This window comes from Tubulanus polymorphus, chromosome 1 (assembly GCF_964204645.1).
Source record: "Tubulanus polymorphus chromosome 1, tnTubPoly1.2, whole genome shotgun sequence".
Lineage (NCBI taxonomy): Eukaryota > Metazoa > Nemertea > Palaeonemertea > Tubulaniformes > Tubulanidae > Tubulanus > Tubulanus polymorphus.
The window spans coordinates 31,284,715-31,305,044 of NC_134025.1; the positions used below are offsets into that span (position 1 = coordinate 31,284,715).

Here is a 20,330-nt window from a genome sequence, read left to right on the forward strand (position 1 = left end):
TTTTCACAGTAAGCTGTATATTATGACCTTCACTCAAGGGCTGTCACTGTCACTTTGTATCTGTCACTGTCACTGTGAGGAATAATGAATGATTATGAATGTTGCGTGAGAGAGAGAGAAGAGAGAGGAGAGAGAAAGAGGAGAGAGAGAAAGAGGAGAGAGAGAAAGAGGCCGGAGAGAGAGAGAACTGCGATCACTAATGAAGTTATACAGACAAAAAGTTCATTAAATCACAGTCAGGAAATAGAGAGTCAATCATAGAATAAATCGTCTCCCTTCTCCTAACCCTTCCTTCCCCCCCCCATCCTCCCATCCCTAACAGAAAATGAGCGACCACTGAATTACATTGATTGGACAGTTGGAAATATCAAAAGATACATTCTGGTGGCAACTCCGACCCCGTTCTCGATAAAAACGTGGAGGTTAATTCTTGAAGCTGTGAAATACTGCTGCAAATGATTTTTGAATCCTAGAAAAAAGTGATTGATTTCTGGCATCAGACACATAAACAAAGTATCATAGTGGCCTTGGTTAAATATTCTGTAGCCTTGGTTTGAATCTAGTTGTATAATTTTGTTGGGGATGTTATTGGTGTTAAAATTCTCTTTATATATTCATCAATTATCTATTGTGAAGTCGTGAATCAGTTGAAGTAGAGTAGAATTCTCTCGGCTGCTGTCGGTAAAACCTCATCTATCACCAGTCACACAGGATTCAACATCTAACTGTATCTTACTGTAATTACGGGTGATTAATTTAGCGACTGTAAAACTAAAGATTTAACACGATCGGAGATGTTGTCTGACTCTCCGTGAACGCGCGTTTTCACGGACAGATCTAGAGCACTATTTGAAAGCTCGGGTGGGGGGGAGGTGATGGGGGTCGGGGGTCCCGGTACAGTTCATTGAGAACCCGCAGTTCCAGTGTAGTATTGGGTATAGGGTACTATAGGGCGTCATCACTATGGATGCAACCACTTCCATGAATGGATGAATTTATTCTCGACTCTCCTGATATCTCTACCTCAAGTGTCAGTGTACATCACCGAGAGTTGGGTAGGGCACTAGGACGACGTAGAGCACTTTGGGTTCATCCACTTCCTCTGACCTGAGTGTATTTCCTCCCTCCACTCTCTATATCTACGTATCTGCTACAAGGTTGTGTAGGACACTAGGATCATAGAGTGTCACAGATCTCTTTGGATACAACCAATTCCCGGATCCCAATACTGTGGATGAAGGGTAAAGATAAAGAAGGTGATGCCTCGGTTTAAGCAGCCACACCGAAGGCTGCGATTGCCGAAAGAATGAGTGTCATAAATATACCAGCAAGTTTTAACAAAAATGGTGAACTCAATGTGGGAAATCAGCGTCCAGACGCGCTGAAATATCCCCTAAATCCTCTCTTGATTTGAAATATCGGTTTTGTCTATATAAATTTTGTTATTAACAGTTAAATCCTTGTTAGTGATGAGTGTGGATGGAGTTCACAGCAGGACGTGGTATAAACAGGGTTTATGCTGAAACACGACGGTATTTCTAAATAACGACGACCGTCATTTCTATCGGCGAACGCATGTTTTATGTGTTCGAATAGGGTTATTAGTGGGTGTAAAATCTTGTCATCAGTTAAATCCATGTATTAAGCTGCAGCCGCTGCCAGTATGTGGCGTACGTATATAGTTATATCAGCGGGAAGCGATGAAAACAGGAATTTATGTCTAAATCCTCAAATAAATCCGTGACATCGCCAACGACGATAAAATCTACTGCGTTTCGATTAGCCGTTAAGACGATAGATATTTCAAAGCTACAGGGTTTAAAAACCGAGTAATAACCGCAGCGTCGCAGTAACCGCAGTCACATACACACTCACAGGGGATTTACACATAATCTAACCATCAAATCTTACTGCAGCGACTCAATTAACTACATGTCCCGTAACTGTCGACTGTTTGCTTTTGTGGTAAGTTCACAATGACGGTCGTCGCTCATCAGGATAGAAATTGGCAGGGACCTGGTTTCGGTCTCTTGGTGGTGATAATTTAATGATATTTGAGTCTGCGCGCTGAGGCTAAGATTGATCAACACTTGAAATGATGCTCTTATCAACAACTTGACTCGTTCTCTGTAAGTTGATTAATGTGTCGTATTTTCTCGATGATCTGTCAATCAAACCGCGCGACGAGTCGGCGTGAGAAAACGTCTCCTGTATTGTGCAGCCCTCGACAGCGTCTGGACGATCAGTTTTTGAAAGTGCGTTGATATAATGTCTTATGTCTGGTGTTTGTAGTTCATTTTCAATCGAACATATTTCAGGTGAAGTCCTGAACACGTTCTAAACGCAGGTGAAGTCTTGGGAGAATGATGATCGTATTCATAATATGTTCACGAGGGGCCGGGTGCAGGGTCACCGAGGAATATTGATACCTTATAAGAGAGCTGTGATAGTGGTTGTATAGTGATGATATACGTTCGTAGTGCTGTATTTGATCGTCTTCAACACTCACCACGACATGTAAATGAAAGTTTCTAGATGTTAGAGAGTGAGAGCAATGGGAAGCATCAAACAGACATTTGAGATGAAATCAATAAATTGATGACCAGGCACTATAATATCTTTCCACTAGTTCTTTCATTGCCATCTGTTATTGAGATCTCATTCTCGATATTGAGATCTCACCCTCGATATTGAGATATCATTCTCGATAGCCGACCCGATATATCTCAGAGCACGACAGGCTTCACTTAAACACTAGATTCGAACCCGGGGATACTTGATTTGACAACTACACAGACTGATATCGGCCTCCATAACCGTGCCTCAGAGACAAAAACACAGTTCCAAGACAAAATACAGATGTTTCATTCCCAGAAGAAAAAAACAACCTGGCTAGGCAAAGGGTGGTGGTTTATCAGGTGACAGCTGATCGGGGAGACTTGCACGTAAGTCCTCAAAATTTTTGAGCATATATTCATTGCCTTTCTGGACATCGAAATGCATTTTGGGATGCGTGACAAGAGTTCGTCAAAATGCCGCCCCTGACGGTTATCGGGGGGGGGGGGGTAACGAGATCCAGGAACGAAGATAAAAGTTTAATTATTGACATCATTCTCATTTATTTACATATAACTGAAACATATTTATTTTGAAACATTCAGTCGTTGTCAGAAACAAAGTTTGATTGACGCCGTTTACTCTGGCAAGCGAGGGTGAGTTTAGTAAGAAGGCGACGCCTAGATTTTAGAAACAACTGTAAGACATATTGGCGGGCGGGCAAACACGAATTTCTCGATAAATTCGTTATAAATTAAAAGCTACCAGAACCGAAATAATCCCAAAACAAAATTCCATCCCCTTAAACAGACGTCACATAAGAAACACTCTCATCTTCAAATTCTTTAATTTGTCCGCGGCGGAAGTCGTCTAAAAATACAATATGGAGTTAGTTAGATTTATTGTCGAGAGATGGCGTATTGGAGGAATTTGTCAAACAATAAAGAAGATTGATGAGTTTTTCAATATTTATTATAATTAGCATCAATTATATTTCAGTAATTTACAAATAAACAGTTTTCATATCAGATTTATTTAATTCAATTGTGTTTATATTAATATATATATATATATATTTATATACTTATTACATAAATATTGATAATATGTATACATTGAATACAACAACACACTAAAAATCACACACCTTCCCCTCATAGTCAGTCACCTGTCTGTGGTTTTAGTTTCACGATCGGATATTTTCACTAACCATATCGGTATAAAACATCCAATTGTAAAAGCTTACCACCAAGAATTAGGTAACTAACTATTCACCCTCACTACCTACCCCTCACACCGCTGCCTTCCCCTCACACCCCTGCTCTCCCCTCACACCCCTGCCCTCCCCTAACACCCCTGCTCTCCCCTCACTACCTACCCCTCACACCCCTGCTCTTCCCTCACACCCCTGCTCTCCCCTCACTACCTACCCCTCACACCCCTGCTCTTCCCTCACACCCCTGCTCTCCCCTCACTACCTACCCCTCACACCGCTGCCTTCCCCTCACACCCCTGCTCTCCCCTCACACCCCTGCCCTTCCCTCACACCCCTGCTCTCCCCTCACTACCTACCCCTCACACCCCTGCCCTTCCCTCACACCCCTGCTCTCCCCTCACTACCTACCCCTCACACCCCTGCTCTTCCCTCACACCCCTGCCCTTCCCCTCACACCCCTGCTCTCCCCTCACTACCTACCCCTCACACCCCTGCCCTTCCCTCACACCCCTGCTCTCCCCTCACTACCTACCCCTCACACCCCTGCTCTTCCCTCACACCCCTGCCCTTCCCTCACACCCCTGCTCTCCCCTCACTACCTATCCCTCACACCCCTGCCCTTCCCTCACACCCCTGCTCTCCCCTCACTACCTACCCCTCACACCCCTGCCCTTCCCTCACACCCCTGCTCTCCCCTCACTACCTACCCCTCACACCCCTGCTCTCCCCTCACACCCCTGCTCTCCCCTCACTACCTACCCCTCACACCCCTGCTCTCCCCTCACACCCCTGCTCTCCCCTCTCCACAACTCAATCACCTCTACAACTACTACCATTCCATAATAATTACAGGTTTCCTACTGACTAAATAAAATATCAATATATTTATTGAAAACATGCACATGTTAAAGTACCAGTAAATTATACCCACATAGAACAGACTGAGCAAGAACTTATAAAACACTGCTGTAGGTGTAGCAGTAAATACCAGGCAGAGAGGAGGAAGAGATTTCAACTCCTAAATCAGTTTAATATCAACTCTATTAATGCACGTCAATCTTAAATCGATTTAAGAGTTGAAACTCGATTTAGGAGTTGAAACAAGAGACACGATTTAAGGGCCATTCATAAAGAACGTAGGTGAAATTAGTGATTTTCAAACCACTCAACGTAAGAGAGAAATGGACAATCTTTCTCTTCACTAATGTGCTTGTCCTTTATGAATAGCCCCAAACCCATTTATTCTACTACTGTCCACCAATTCATTAAGAACAGTTCATATAAAGCTTTAGAAGCCAGAGATATAAACTCAAACCACAGAGATATCATTAAAATTCAGTGAAACTCATCGGTTAAGTCATTACCAGAGAAGATATCTTTATTTATTAGTCCAGTTTTTGTATTTTCAATTCAATTTCATTTGGAAAAGTCTTAGGTCTACGACAATAACTGAACGGAGAGTTTGACTACGAATATCATTCACCATCTTTAATCACATCAAACCATGACCTACTATCATCATCAATAATAATAGAGTTGTTCGCGTTTCATTCATCAGTTTATTTTAAGCTGTCGACACTTGATAAATAAAAATAATAAAAAATGTTTTTGATTTTTCCGAGAATTTTGATCGATGCATGAAAACGAATAAAGCTTCACCCTTCACCCGCTCGCCCCGCGCTAGTTCTAATTATATCCCTGTTGGTAATTAGCTTGCCTCGTGTATTGTCCTGCGTATCCTCCAGCTCCCGGGGCGCCCCCTGCTGGTCCGCTGCGACTATACGGATTATTACCACTAGGAGGGCCCCCTAGTGGTGGGTTCGCTCCTAGGTGTTGAGTGTTATAAGTCGGGTTATATTGGTGTTGTTGTTGCGATGGTGGTGGAGTAGGAACTGGCGAGTGACCGCTCACTGGAGGATGCTGCGGAGAATTATAAACCTGAAATACAATAATTTTACATTATTACCACCAGATGGCGTGACGAACAGTCAGTAAATAATAATCAAAGAAATTAAATTAATATTCCTACTCTGCGTTTGGTATAGTTAATAAATGAATTGAGGCGCAGAGGACTCAAGTAACTACTAGCGACACCTGGTGGATCTACACTGAACCACACCTGTCTGTCTGTCTCACAACAACACAATATATATATACACCACATGTTGCTGCTGTGTGTGTTACCTATTATATTAATCTGACCTGTTGCTGTCCGGCGTAATGTTGATATGGTTGTTGTCCACCAGGGGGCGTCGGCGTCTGTTGATATTGTTGTCCTGGTTGTTGTTGGTAGTATTGTTGTTGTTGCCCCGGGTAGCCCGCGGGCTGGCCGGTGTATCCGGGCTGTGAGGGCTGTTGATTATAAGCTACAAATAGAAAATATCAAAACTTTACTCCATAAATCTTAGCCAAGTGTTTTATAGACAGCAGCCATTTCAAAGTTCCCACTCTCTGTTTTAGATACATTTTGAAGGATAAATCCTTAAAAAGTGTTAAAGTTAGGAGAAAAACGTTCACACAATAATCAGGAACTGAGCTCTTCAAACACGACACAAACCTTGTTGTTGCTGTTGCTGTTGTGGTGGTTGTGATGGTTGTTGTTGGTAACCAAGTTGTACTGGTTTCTGTTGTTGTTGTTGAGGTGGAAATTGACCTTGTCCTGGAATCTGACCAGCCGCCTGCTGCTGCTGCTGTTTTAATTGGTGACTAGCAGAAGAACCGATACTAGAAACACTTTCAGGACTCCCGGGTCGAGGACTGGCGTGACTATTATTGGTCGTCGAAGCTGAAAAAAGAACAAGATTTAGAATTTTACAAAAAGCTCTCCTCATTATCGACTTTAGGGTTCTAGGGTTCTTCAGATGAGGGAATCTATGATTCCTCAAGTTTCCATAATGTAAGACCAAAGTCTCTCTGATTAAATCATAATAAGATGTTCTCAATGGGGCCACTCGTCACTGGCAAAAACAACAAAACACCCAACAATCTAAATTCCCTGATTTTTGCTTGACAACAAATCGAGAATTGCCTGCTCTGTAAAGAACCCTGTAACTGCGGTATGAAATAGAGGAACTTACTGTCATTAGGAATACCAAACGAAGAAATCACTTTTTGCGTTGTGTCATCGATCGACCTTTGACTCGATAAAGGATCGAATTCTTTCCCTTCTGCAATATTTACAGGTTTAACGGTTTCAGTTTTATCTTCTATTGTTGATTCTGATTTAACTGAAACAGAAAATATACAATGGTAAATCAATACACATATAATATGCAGAAAAGGGGGGAGGGGGACAGGGAGAAGGGAAGAGGTAATTACATACTTGCTAATTTTGAACTCGGCGGGGGGAGGGGGACAGGGAGAAGGGAAGAGGTAATTACATACTTGCTAATGTTGAACTCGGCTCCAATGAATCTAGAATTTGATTCACTTTATTTCGAACTGCTCTTAATTCCGAACGTAAATATTTCACTTCGTCAGAATCTAATCGCCGTGGTTGACCATTCACTGAAATCCGTTCAAATTCAAATATTAACGGTTTATCTGAAAACGACCAATCATAGATCCGATCATCGTTTTTTACTTACCAAATATGGTAATTTTGAGTATTCTTGAGCATTGAATGGCGAATGATAAATCAGAACTATCAAAAATAGTTATCAAATCACCATCTGAAACAAAACAAGCATTAATCATTAAATTACTGAGAAACTTCTCAAAGCCCTGGCAATCTGTTATTGAGTCAGATTGCATTCCTAGTCTGACACATGAGAGCAGGGGCCGCAGTTACTGAAAAGCTGGTTAGAGTAAGTTAACTAATGGATAGTTGACATAGCGATAATCGAAACTTCATCGTTACTATGTTATCTATCCACCGGTTATCATTAACCAACCTTTCAGCAACTGCAGCCCCTGATGCTCTTTTTAGTTAAAGATACATAATCAATACTGCCCGCAAATTATCAGGACTCAGGTTTTCAATTATGATTTGAATCCGATATAAGTTGAGTCTATTTCTTGAAAATTAATTCTAATTACAATTCAGTTGAAACTGTGGAACTGGATCCTAATATTTGATTTTTGGGATCTTTGATTTTTTCAGATTTTTGGGATCCTAAAACCCAAACCCTATAAAACAAAGACCCCAGAACCCGTAAAAACCCTATAAAACCACGACCCCAGAAAGCGTACAAACCTTCATCTTTATATTTGATTACAACTTCATCGGTACTTGATAATTGTCCACGGAAAACTCTCTGCATCATTAAAACTAATTCATCATACGTGATATCTTCATTGTGGATTGGAATTCTGCGAATATCGTCTCCTAATTCAGCTTTAATTATTAACTTTCCGCTGAGATCCATCTGTCCGAATGATTCATTCAAATCTTTCTGGTTATACTGGTTCATTATTGTTAACTTCTGAAATCTAATAATTCATAATCGGTCACTTTTCTTCACAAGAAAATATATAATATCACAAGTGTAATATGGACTTTGGCCAATTTCCACTATCGAGGCCTATAAATATCATTATCTGATGACTTAAAAAAACTAAACGTGATTAAAAAATGAGATATTGCGAGAGTGACTAACTAACACCAGCAGGTTACTACTGAGACGAGTAGTTCTTCGATATAAATAATACTTTAGATAGCGAAATTTAGGCCAGGTACATGGCTCTAAAATCAGCAACATTTTGCCTACGTGTTTTATGTTCAGCCCCTATTGTAACCCGTATGGACGGCGCTGAATGATGTGTCAGTGACCAGCAGTCAGTCCACCAGTATCTGAACCCGGAAGTGAAACATATTCTCTTCATTTTCTAACATTTCTCTTATATTTCTGGAATTTTTCTATTGCTAATAAAATCGCCATTGAAAATCTCAAATAATGTTCAACTTACAGTTTATAAAATTGCAATACTCATCCGAGAATAAACTTTATAATACCGGCAAATAATAATCAGCGTTGAGCTGTCATTAGCGCGTCATCACCTACAGGCGGCGCTACTCTTTAACTCGCTTGCCGCAGGTGGAATAAATTGGACAACGGCTCGGACACCGGCTGCACAGAACTGTTCGGTTTTAGTTCTTTGCGCAGATTTAGATAGTATGAAACCCGTGTTTTTCTGAGCAGGCATGCGAAAAATTCTTCAAGTCCTAGCCTCGAAAATTGTAAGTGCCTCTGCTGAACTGTGCTGGGCCAAGATGTTCCTGGCCACTCTAGGCCATATCCAATTTAACGGCAAACTATCGCAATTCCTTCAAGTCTAGATTGTCAAAAACTAATTCAAAATTTACCAAACTCAACTCATTGAGGGTCAGTATTTAAAATACTTTATTTCTGATGCATCACATATGGTTTCCTACAACTCAACTCAATTTTCAATTCATTACATTTCATCAATTTATTTTTCGCTACTGAGCTGATCTATCATACCATGAAACTATTCTATATCAAACATACAACACATTAAACACAGCTTTAAAATGTATAGCAAACAAAGCTGATAAGAGTTTTTAGATTTTTGCAGCGGAGAATCTGTTCGCGACGTCGCTCCAATTGATAATATTCCAAATAGCTTTCACATAATCCGGTCTCACATTCTTATATTGAAGGTAGTAAGCGTGCTCCCAAACATCGATACCAAACAGAGGAATTAAACCTGTCAATCATTAAACATCAGTACATTAAACCTGTCAATCATTAAAACATCATTACATTAAACCTGTCAATCACTAAACATCATTACATTAAACCTATCAATCATTAAAACATCATTACATTATCATTCAGCAATCTCAAAATCTCCACAGTTGTTGAAATGGACTCTAAAGATGGATTAGAGTTGATTTTTACTGAAGATTAAAATTTTAAGGGCCTTTTCAATCATTCTCTTCTTGAAGATATTACATTGTTCCTTGGCAGAAAATTTCTGCCGTCACATTGACAAAACAATTTGGGGTAGATCCACACCAGAAGAATATTCCATCATCTTCAGAATAATTGAAAAGGGACACAACTGAGAACTGTGATCAGATGTTTATTTTAAACCTACCAGTTGTAGCTTGAAGTGGATCCTGATTTGCACACGTTGCAATCTGAAGATGATCAGTAGATTGGTTGTATCCGAGCCAACCCCATCCGGACCCCTGAACTCCGACAGTCGCATCCGAAAGTTTCGTCCTCATATTATCAACCGATCCGAAATCTCTCTTAATCGCTTCCAATAAATCACCTTGGAAACACAACAACAATTCAATCAGTTACATTTCAAATCAGTTTAACTGAAAATCTTTTGAATTTAAAATCAGTTTAACTGACTATATTTTGAATTTCAAATCAGTTTAACTGAATATCTTTTAAATTTTAAATCAGTTTAACTGACTATATTTTGAATTCAAAATCAGTTTAACTGAAAATCTTTTGAATTTAAAATCAGTTTAACTGACTATATTTTGAATTCAAAATCAGTTTAACTGAAAATCTTTTGAATTTAAAATAAGTTTAACTGACTTTATTTTGAATTTCAAATCAGTTTAACTGAAAACTTTTGAATTCTAAATCAGTTAAACTGACTATATTGTAAATTTCTAAGTGAAAGAATTGGCTGGGTACATACTTACCAGATGGGTCACCACCTCCATTAGGAGAGAGATTCTCCCAGAATATCGAGTGATTGATGTGACCTCCGCCGTTAAACTTCAGAGCTGACTGAAGTCCAATCACTACAGATGTGTTTCCTATCAAATTACAATAAACAATACAAATTAGTTGTAAAATAAACCAATCAAGAAGGACCAGATATTTACAAGTTTATACGAGTTTACCAGTGGACAGTTTGACAAAGTGACAATTAAAAGTTCATTAAATATTGGTATTCATTTTTAACCAACTGTTGACCTTGCCCAACTGAATCCGCATTTTTAATCCAAATTTTAATACATATTAGAATAAGATTTTTTAGATCCACCCTAGATAGATATTTGGACCACACAAAACCGACATTTAATGGTGTTTAAGTGTGAAACCTTTATCTAACGCCTCTGCTAGTTTCTCCTCGGCAACATTCAGATTATTGACGTAAGTTTGATGATGTTTTTGATGATGTAACGTCATTATCTCGGCGGATACTACTGGCTCTAACGCGTTATAGTCGTACGGTAAATCTGGTAATGTATGCTTCATTCTTCCGATCATACTGCTGCTCAATGCACCAGCGCATTTTGGAAGACTCCTGCTGAAATGATAAACAGTCCGGTATTTTAAAGACTCCTGATAAACAGTCCGGTCCCGTATTCCGACCTTGAACAAGGATGAATATATTCGCACGGTCTAATTGCGTCAATAGTTTCCGGAAATGCACCCAATCTGCAGCATTTACAGTTATAAATTAACATTATCTGAATAAAAAGTATGAAATCACGGATTGTTATTCACTCACCGAAGAAGAGAAGCTGATTTTCGTATGGGCAACATCTTTTCCGGGTTTGAAGGTTCTGATCACGGTTTGGAATACTCACCGGGTCTCGTGTCCGCCGGCTGCTTGCCTACCGTTCCGTGACCGTCACCGTGTTTTCAATTAGGGTTAGGGTTCCGAGGCCGGCACCGGGTTTTGACTACTTAGGTTTATCGGATTTCTTCACCGGCGCCGGGTTTTAGTTTCTAATCCGCGAACGCGTTGTACGCGTTACCGTGTTAGGATTGCACATGGCGGCGTCCAGTAAATTTTTCATTTGAAAATCTCGATAATAAATTGTAGCTGTGATCTAGTGGAAGCTGAATCGGGATATTTAAACTGATGGATCGGGTTTGAACTGTTAGTATTCACCGCCAGGTGTCAGTGTTTTTAATGTTCGTGTATCTGTTATTTATATCTCGGATGTTTCCAGCTACAAACCAGAATCCAGGACCAGACTTTCTTTCACTTCCGCGTCAGTTTCAGAGAAGAATTGGTTTTTTACCTAATGTATATTCGTGTTAGATTTGTGTTCTGTTTAGCTGTTGGGGGTGCCCTGTTGGGGATGACTGCAGTTAATATGTTCTCTAAGTGTTTATATACGGTATCTGTCCAACCAAACTCTTGTATTGTTTCTTAATCTTCTTGTACACCGTTCTTTAAATGAACACGTAGCGCCACATAGTGGAATGCAAAAAGTGATCTAAACTGCAGGCAGTTAGACCGATACCCCAATAACAGGAACAATATCAATAATGCACAGCTAGTAGTAGAGGCAGCTAGTGTCAGAATTCTGAAGCTGTCAGATCAGGGATTGAATTATTTGTAGGATCGCATTGCCATTCTTCTACTGTTACGAGAATCTGTAATCCTCACATCTGCATTCATTTGACTTGGTTAGCGTAGAGTTAGTTCCAACATTGCAACGAACATTGCTAGATATGCAATCACATAAACGCAAATGTGAGGATAAGATTACAGACTCTCGTAACAGAAGATAGTTTGTTTGTTTTAAATATTTTGTCATTTAGTACAATAAAAGCACGTGTGGAGTCTGCTACTTACTGTAGTACAGGGTCCGATCTAAGCACTTGTCCGATTGCCCGGGACAAGTATATTGTCATAAGGGCAAGTAGGTTATCATTATCACTTGTCCCCCGGGCTAGTGCTATTCTATGTCTCAAAGCTTTTTGCCAATCGATACAACAGTTGGACTGCGTGTAGGGCAAGTAGATTTTTGAGGGGACAAGTAAAATTTCAGATATGCTTACCCCCGGGCAAGTGGTTCTTATTCCTTAGATCGGACCCTGTAGTACCCACAGAAGCCCCTGATTCTGGGCATAATGATTACATAGATAGATACTTAACTTTAGAATCAACTCTTGTAACCATTTAATATGTATTTTATTTATTTGCTGATTTATTTATATTTTTAGGGATAAACCACGGATCATGGCAACTAATAATATAATACACCCTAAAAGGGTAAGTTTTTAGATATTCACAAACACGACCAATTTTAAATCTGTTTCGTTTCTCAATGTTATTTTCTATTTGTAGGTTTTATTGACTGATGAAGACTTAGAACAGATCTCTAAAGACGAACTCGTAGCGAGGTTTGTGTTCGATTCATTATTCGTGAATTGTCGAAATAAATCAGTTTCCGTTTCTAAGTTCTTTCGTTTGATAATTTTTCTGTAGATGGAAACAACAAAATGATTACATCCAATTATTAGAATCACAGAAAAAACCGACTATTGAAACTGGTAAATATGTAATAACTGTCTGGGGGGAGGGATTAGAGGGGAAGGGTTTTTTTTTCAGACAAATTTGAAATATTGAATTTATATCAGCAATATCAAATTTTGATATAAATCGAATATCAGATACTACGGTAATAGTCATTAAAGCTCGAATATCTGTCAAGTTGAGTTAGAAACTTCAGCCCTGAATCCAGAAATAGTTGAATATATTTGTCTCGGGGGTTGGTGTGGTTTTGTTTTTTAGGATGCGTCGTTGAATCTGGATCAGAAGAGAAACGTAAACAACAAATTGAAGCTTCACATCGTGAGAATATTCTCGTTATGAGATTGACGACTAAAGAGCAAGAAATGCAAGAATATCTGGTGAGTTTCTATAACAACACTAACATCGGGCCCACCTAAACTAAAAGAAAAATCATTTTCTAAGTTCTTCAGGTCCTTAACATGGATTTCACTTAACTGGGTTTGATTTTTCTACAGTCCCAGTTTGTCCAAGTTAGGCCAGATTTTACTGTAAAAAGTGGATTCTTCTCTGATGATGAAGTTTTGGACAAAATAAATTGTTTTATCATCAATTGTTGGTTTTACTGATTAACTCTGAAATATTGAGATTAATATCAGTATTGGTCGGTGAATGTTTCATTTTATTAGAAACATACTTTTTTTCTAGAATCAAATTCAAGAATTGAAACAAGCTCAGAATTCGAGCACAGCTCAGCTACGTTCGATGTTACTGGATCCAGCTGTGAATATCATGTATCAAAAAATGCGCAAAGAACTCGACGAAACAAAACAAAAACTTGAACAAACTCAAAATGAGTTCAGCGCGTGGAAGTTTACCCCAGACAGGTGAGTTGATCGCGGAAACTTGAGGTAAACTCGAGGTAGGTCGAGTTAACAAGTCTCTTTTATAGAAATCTTAGAATGAGGAATGAGTTCAACTCACTTCCTACATTCTGACACCGGGATGAGTTCATCGCTGGGACTCTTTTCGAGACAGGACCTACCGTACCTGGTTGAGAAGTCTATGTTGTTTAACTGTTCTACTAAGGACATTTTCGAAGGATGAGTTATTATTGTAACTCTCTTGCTATGTTGTGAGGTATGAGTGAGTAAAACCCTAAAACTCTTTTTAATCAGTTTTCGATTGATTCGTTGATATCACTTTCAGTCAAACCGGAAAACGTCTGATGGCGAAATGTCGAATGTTGTTACAAGAAAACGATGAATTGGGGAAAGTAGTTTCATCGGGGAGAATCGCTAAATTAGAGGGTGACATCGCTTTAGAAAAAACTTTAGTTCAAGAAATGAAGAAAAGTCAAGCAGGTAATTAATTTTTCATACAATTAGTGAGAATGATTATCTAATTTTCATTTCAGCTTTCAATGATTTCTTGGGATAAATTGTCATGTAATTCTTTCTTTTTATAGAAATAGTTGATTTCATGCAGGTATCAATTCCTCCTGCAATCACCTTAGTCAATCACCATTTAATGGATCCATAATCTGTCCATATCTGTCGGGTCACTAGGTAGAAAGACTACATTTTCTTGTTGTCAGGTTTTGTGGGAAACAGACAGCAGTTTGTCCGAGGGGCAGCTGCAATAGCTGTGACCTGGTTAAGGAGAGAGGGCTGATAGAGAGATGAGTTACAGATGTAAATGTTGACATATTTTATTTTCTTTCAGAAATCGATGAATTCCTAGTAGAACTGGACGAGGATGTCGAAGGAATGCAGAGCACCATCTATATTTTACAACAACAATTAAAAGAAGCTCGAGAAGAAATCAATAAACTTCAAAAACAAAACGAGTTTCTTAATTCACAGCAGCAACAACAACAGACTGGTTTACAGTGTGCGTCTGATGATTGTGAACCGGCGGCGGGCACTACGGGCGCGGCTACCATCGAGCCGACACGGACAGAAATAAAACACGAATTAATGGACGTCACAGACGATACCGCGATTACCACGGCAACGCGGCGCGAGAACGGGGGCTTCTGGGAACATACTGAATCACAGAACGGTAACAATGAGCAAATTAACGGGCAGATAATCCCTCACCTGCCGCAGACTGTTTCATCATCTAATAATTTAACTACTAGCATTACCACGACTTTGACTAAACAGCACCACCAGCTGCAGCAGCAGCATCAGGTGGTTAGTGATGTTGAATTAAACGATGTCACAGCAGCAGCAGCAGCAGCTACAACTATAACAGTAGCTGTAGCTGCTGATATTAGTTCACCTGAATCCCAACATTCTTACAGCTCACCGGTGAAGCCTATTCTTGTCGACGATTCAGACACTGATTATAGAACTACCGGTGATGACGATGTTCTTTTGAACGGTCTCGAGCAAACTCCATCTCCGATGGAGGAACAATCGTAAATACACGTCCGTCTGTATAGAGGGAGCCACCGTAACGAGTGAGCGCCCCCTTGTGTCTGTTCTCGAAAGCATTTTTAAGGTCAAACCGAGTTAACAGTATAAACATATTGAGTGCTATCGATTCCTACCAGAGTCGTTTAGAGTTTTAGTTTTAGTTTTTCTCAACAGCAAAAGCAGGAATTGATAAATGGACATTTTGTGACACGTTTACATTTTGAGTAAGAGTTTAAACAAGAGTTTAAACAGCCTCTGATATAATCCAGGGTTTGTAGCGAGTCTAACCAATTCTGAAAAGTGCTTATTTTTAGACTAATTTAGGCTGCAAATGTAGTTTTCTTAAATTTCATGGCTTAATCATTGATTTAGAAAAATAGTCTTTCTGGAAAGCTTAAGTACTCGGTCCGACTGCTGTAAACTTTGTTACGAAACACTGCAGCAAAATCCGTTATTTCTCATTTTACAATCGATGATTATTGAAAGTTTAAAAATTGAGAGGGAAAAACGTTTGAAAAAAGAAAAGAGAAAAATGTGTTCAAATACAATTTTAACAGTGTAAATAGATAAATAATAAATACCTGATAAATGGAATAAAAATACAACAATTTTCTGTGTCTTTTTTCTATTGTGCGTATTTTTGAATTATTGTAGTTAGTTAAAAACTGGCTTTTTAAACGTTCGTTTTAGATTGAAACCGGTTTAGAATGAATCCTGTCCTCCTCGATGTAGAAATCCCCGCCTCGCGTACCATTCTCATACCTTTAAATTAAAACGATGTTTTCAGTTTATGCGTAGAATATGTGTAATTTATGAATTGAGTTTTTGAACTCAGAAAGATAATAAACAAACAAACATTCCTGAATCGAACAAATTAAATCCCAAGTTTATACAGTAGACTCTGAGCAGTGAGACCCTGGGGTCGCTTGACATCAACTTGAATATGAGTTATGCAGCTATCGCGCCACAGCCCTGGGGCCAGTTACACAGTCGTTACTTAAGTCCAAAAGTGGTCTAAAATCTTAAGTTGTTCGATTGGCTATAGAACTAAGTTGGCCTTAGACTAGGTTTAAGTCTAAGCCATGACTATGCAACCAGCCCTGGAACCTTCTCCCTTCCAGACGTTGAGCATTACTTGATGTTTCATTTTCGATTAACGTTGTCTAAATGAAAATGTCTGGTGAAGTTCTGAACACTATTAGTGAATTTTGGATGATAATTGGTAAAGTGATGATGTATTGAAGGAATGCAGCCTGTTGGGTAGTGCAGGTTCCACTGATACGTGCATGACTGTAAGCTAAAGTGTTTTGACTGTTACTGAGTTTAGAGAGAAGGGTCTATTGTATGTAACTAGTGTAAGTGCCATGATGGTTACATTGTATGGATTAATATACTGTATGTTTGTTTATCCACTATTTAAACCAGTTGTAATCTTAAATGTGGTTTAATTGTTTGGCAGCAGAATTCAGCGATCTATATTTTCTATAGTATTAGATATAACCTGTGCAGTCGTTGTATGTTTTGTTAAATTTATAAGTTTTGCATCATCAACTATTGTAACTCTATAATAAGTCATTGTCAGTTCTCTGATGAAATATTGTGACCCCTCAGTTTTAGAGACAACCCTCGAACAAACCTACTCCTCAGTCGTCGTATTTTTTGTCAACCTTTCTTTTTCTTTCGTAAAAAAGTTGAACTTGCAAAATCATTTCTAGAAATCTTGTTTATTTACTTGTTGTCTTCATGTATCGTTTCTATTTCAGGCAAAAGAAATTGATATTTAGGGGTAAAAATTGCAGTTTTCTTTGGTTATCAAAGGTTGAATTTCAATGCAGTCATACATGGTTAAGTCATCATTTCGATAAGTCGTCACATAACTGAAGCCATTTCTATTTTTTAGCTCTAATCTGTATTTCCAAATCAATTTACTAAATGTAAGTCATCATTTGGATAAGACTCATCATTATACTGAAGTTGTTTCTATTTTTAGGCCCAATTTGTGTTTAGTTTGTTACCTAATAATTGGCGGTAAGCTTTTATAACCTGATGGGTTTATACCAACCATTGCCGTTCATGAATTTATTCGATCATAAAACTAAACCACAGATTACTGATTAAATTTGTATTTGAGTCGCAAGTTTTATTTCTAATTCAATTAAATTACCAGTTAACCATGATGATGAATTAAACAGTGTGTTCGACTGTATTCAAAGGTTGTTTCAGAAATATCCGGGGTAATTTTTAAGTTCGATCAATTGCGTGTAAATGTAAAACATTGATGTATATAAAACGTTACAATGGATGCTACAAACATTGTTTGTATGTAGATATTTTTTTTTCAGTGTTTAGAACATGATAACAATGTAGCTACGTTACGTTATGTTACAATGTGATTATGTTACGATGTAGCTATCTGTAATGTAGCTATATGTTACAATGCGAAGTGGTTATGTTACGTACATTGTAGCCACGTTACGATGTAGCCGCTATGTTACGTTGAGGCCGTGTTAGATTGTGATGGGTCACAGACCTCAAAAATACTTTTGACTCGAAAATAAAATTGAAAGTTGTAACAATGTACAGACAGAAAAAATAGACTTAGTCTTTCTTCTTGTTTCGTTTCATTTTATGGATGTTCTGGGCGAGAGCTCCATCTAGAGGCAATGTTGAGAATCATTGGCCTGACTGCTATGACGAGTCCTCCTCCACATACGGCCAATGTTCACAATCGTTGGCCTTAGATAAACCTAATTGCTATGACTAGAGCTCCACCTAGAGACAATGTTGAGAATCATTGGCCTATCTGTTGGACAGCCCTACTGCTGCGTGCATTGGTTACAGGTTTACAGGATGAACTGAAATAGCTCAACTACTCGACTGATCCCTTCTTTTGAATCTGTTTATTAATGCTCTAGAAAAAATCTTTTTTGGAGAAAAGTAATTAAAACGCTGTGTACATGCAACATATTGGCCGTATACGACTTGGTTAGCTGCTTGACGGCCAATACGACGCATTGTGACGTCCAGTAGAATGCACTACCATAATATAGTGCCATCTAACGAACGAAATCGGAACTACATCTTTCGTCATCCTCTAAGGCGCAAAATTTAGAATTTTAGAAATCACTTTTTAAGCGAATGCAATTCATTCATCGTTTGATATCTGTACATTTTTACACTGATGATTTGAAACAGGAGCTTTATCAGCTAAGCAACAGTCTGTGGGTTAAACCTAACTTCGAGTTGTCATTCTCAGTCAAACTCTAATTCAGAATTGTGGAATTCTAGATGCAGTATTTTTACACTGTTGTTAGCATAAAGTACGTGGTTTACTACGAAAGCCTGAGTTTTACTACGAACTGCAGCGGAGGAATTCTCAGTATAAAACCACGGAGCTCTAAATGGTTTTATGATGTAACGTTTTTTTAGATTGTGGTTCTGCTCCTCTTCGCCGGGTAATTCCTCACTGTTTGTAGTTAATCCTGATTCTGACATACCTCGAGCCGCCGCCTGCTCAGTCGAGAGGGGGATTTCTCCCTGAGATTCAGTAACATCTTGTTAGTGTTTTAACTAGACGAGAAAATATGCATCGTAGACACTCAAAACCACCAGCAACAGTTGAGCCTGATCCACACAGTCGAGTAGTTTTCTTCATGGTTCTAATATAACAGTGAAACTCAGTTCATTAATTTCATTTTCCAAAAAACTTATCAATCATTGATAAGAATCGATCAAAGCGGTCTCACACTTACTATGTGGCTGTTCTATTGGGACCAGTGATGACGAACCCATGTGGTCGACAAACCCAGTGATCCAGAATGTGATTGTCGTTTACGGTCGATCCTTCTGTTCGGATTGTGGCCGGGAATGCACCGCGAACCAACTGTTGTCCAGGAAAAAAATATGCTTACTTAGATTCCTGGCCAATTTAATCCGGGCTCGAATGTTATTTTATCTGCGATGCGAATAAGTGAAGTTTGTTGTGATTGAACGGTCGAATTTAGCGGCCATATTGACAGGGACAATGACCGGTGAATGGTGGCCGGAATTAGCCATGTCACAGCTGAAGTAGCAGACGATCTGACAAACAAAACACTACTTAAAATGTGCGAGTGTTTTCATACAAAAACTAGTTCGGATTATCAATGTTTGACCAGTTTAATCCGTTAAAACTGACACTTATTTCGCGAAATATGATTAATTCAAGATATGTATCTCACAAATGAGAAGAGGTCGCCTTCTCAGCTCCATCATAACCTAACTTGGTGTAGATTTCATTTTTTTCAAATGTCACATCGCTTGACTATATGTACTATGCACTGATAGTTAGTAAGTGATGAAGTTGTCACCTCTCTGGTCGTGTCACCTTTCTGATTGTAAAATCATTATTTTATGTGACCACAGTCAGTGAGGTTATGGTCAGTATGAGACGGCAAACAAACCTTACACAGACCACTCATGCGCGATCTATAGATTGACCAAATTGGTCAGTTTTGGGTTGTTCTGGTACAAACCAGTTTGTGGTGTGTACGACAAAGGTCACGTTATTGTTACGTGACGAAGGTAGCGGCTTCCCTTTATACCCGTCATGTACACGAGAATCTCACAATGAAACAGCGACTAGAATGCAGTTTTTCCTAGGATATTTGAGTCTGTACGTTGATTATTGATATAAATGACCAAAATGATACCGTTATTTCAAATAGAAGCTTCATTTGATCGTTATATTAAACCTTAGAGTTTTCAGAAATCCACTGCAATTTGCCCGACGTGGATGTAGAAATTTTTTTCTGGAAAATGGTTTTTTTAATGGTTGCTATGGGAATAGCGTTACTGACGTACAATATGAATGCCGGCTGTGTACGCGAACCGGAAAAATAGAGTTACGTAACAACGACAATAAAAATGTTTACGTTTCGGTTTACCGGAAAATAACTTAATAACGT

At 38.9% G+C, this 20,330-nt stretch overlaps 3 protein-coding genes across 4 annotated transcripts; 1 reads left to right on the forward strand and 2 right to left on the reverse strand.

Annotated features, from left to right (window-relative positions):
• Window positions 1–4,538: 4,538 nt before the first annotated feature.
• Window positions 4,539–8,783, reverse strand: LOC141914859 (protein TFG-like). Its single transcript, XM_074806184.1, has 8 exons — window positions 8,681–8,783; window positions 7,968–8,203; window positions 7,360–7,443; window positions 7,157–7,279; window positions 6,850–6,999; window positions 6,330–6,557; window positions 5,975–6,138; window positions 4,539–5,710 (listed from the first exon to the last, which is right to left on the reverse strand). The coding sequence occupies exons 2-8, from the start codon at window positions 8,182–8,184 to the stop codon at window positions 5,459–5,461; spliced, it is 1,218 nt and encodes a 405-aa protein (XP_074662285.1). The 5' UTR covers window positions 8,185–8,203; window positions 8,681–8,783; the 3' UTR covers window positions 4,539–5,458.
• A 320-nt stretch (window positions 8,784–9,103) lies between these two features.
• LOC141900076 (superoxide dismutase [Mn], mitochondrial-like) lies at window positions 9,104–11,312 on the reverse strand. Of its 2 annotated transcripts, none has more exons than XM_074786812.1 (5): window positions 11,222–11,312; window positions 10,809–11,014; window positions 10,404–10,520; window positions 9,836–10,015; window positions 9,104–9,442 (listed from the first exon to the last, which is right to left on the reverse strand). In XM_074786812.1, exons 1-5 carry the CDS (start codon window positions 11,254–11,256, stop codon window positions 9,297–9,299), a joined length of 684 nt encoding a protein of 227 aa, XP_074642913.1. In that variant the 5' UTR covers window positions 11,257–11,312; the 3' UTR covers window positions 9,104–9,296. The 2 variants fall into 2 exon arrangements, with proteins under 2 accessions (XP_074642913.1, XP_074642905.1); XM_074786804.1 differs by having other exon boundaries at window positions 10,809–11,017; window positions 11,222–11,309.
• Window positions 11,313–11,479: 167 nt separating this feature from the next.
• Window positions 11,480–17,965, forward strand: LOC141914951 (pre-mRNA-splicing regulator WTAP-like). Its single transcript, XM_074806301.1, has 8 exons — window positions 11,480–11,596; window positions 12,673–12,721; window positions 12,797–12,852; window positions 12,938–13,002; window positions 13,244–13,362; window positions 13,670–13,848; window positions 14,171–14,325; window positions 14,687–17,965. The coding sequence occupies exons 2-8, from the start codon at window positions 12,689–12,691 to the stop codon at window positions 15,388–15,390; spliced, it is 1,311 nt and encodes a 436-aa protein (XP_074662402.1). The 5' UTR covers window positions 11,480–11,596; window positions 12,673–12,688; the 3' UTR covers window positions 15,391–17,965.
• Window positions 17,966–20,330: the final 2,365 nt, after the last annotated feature.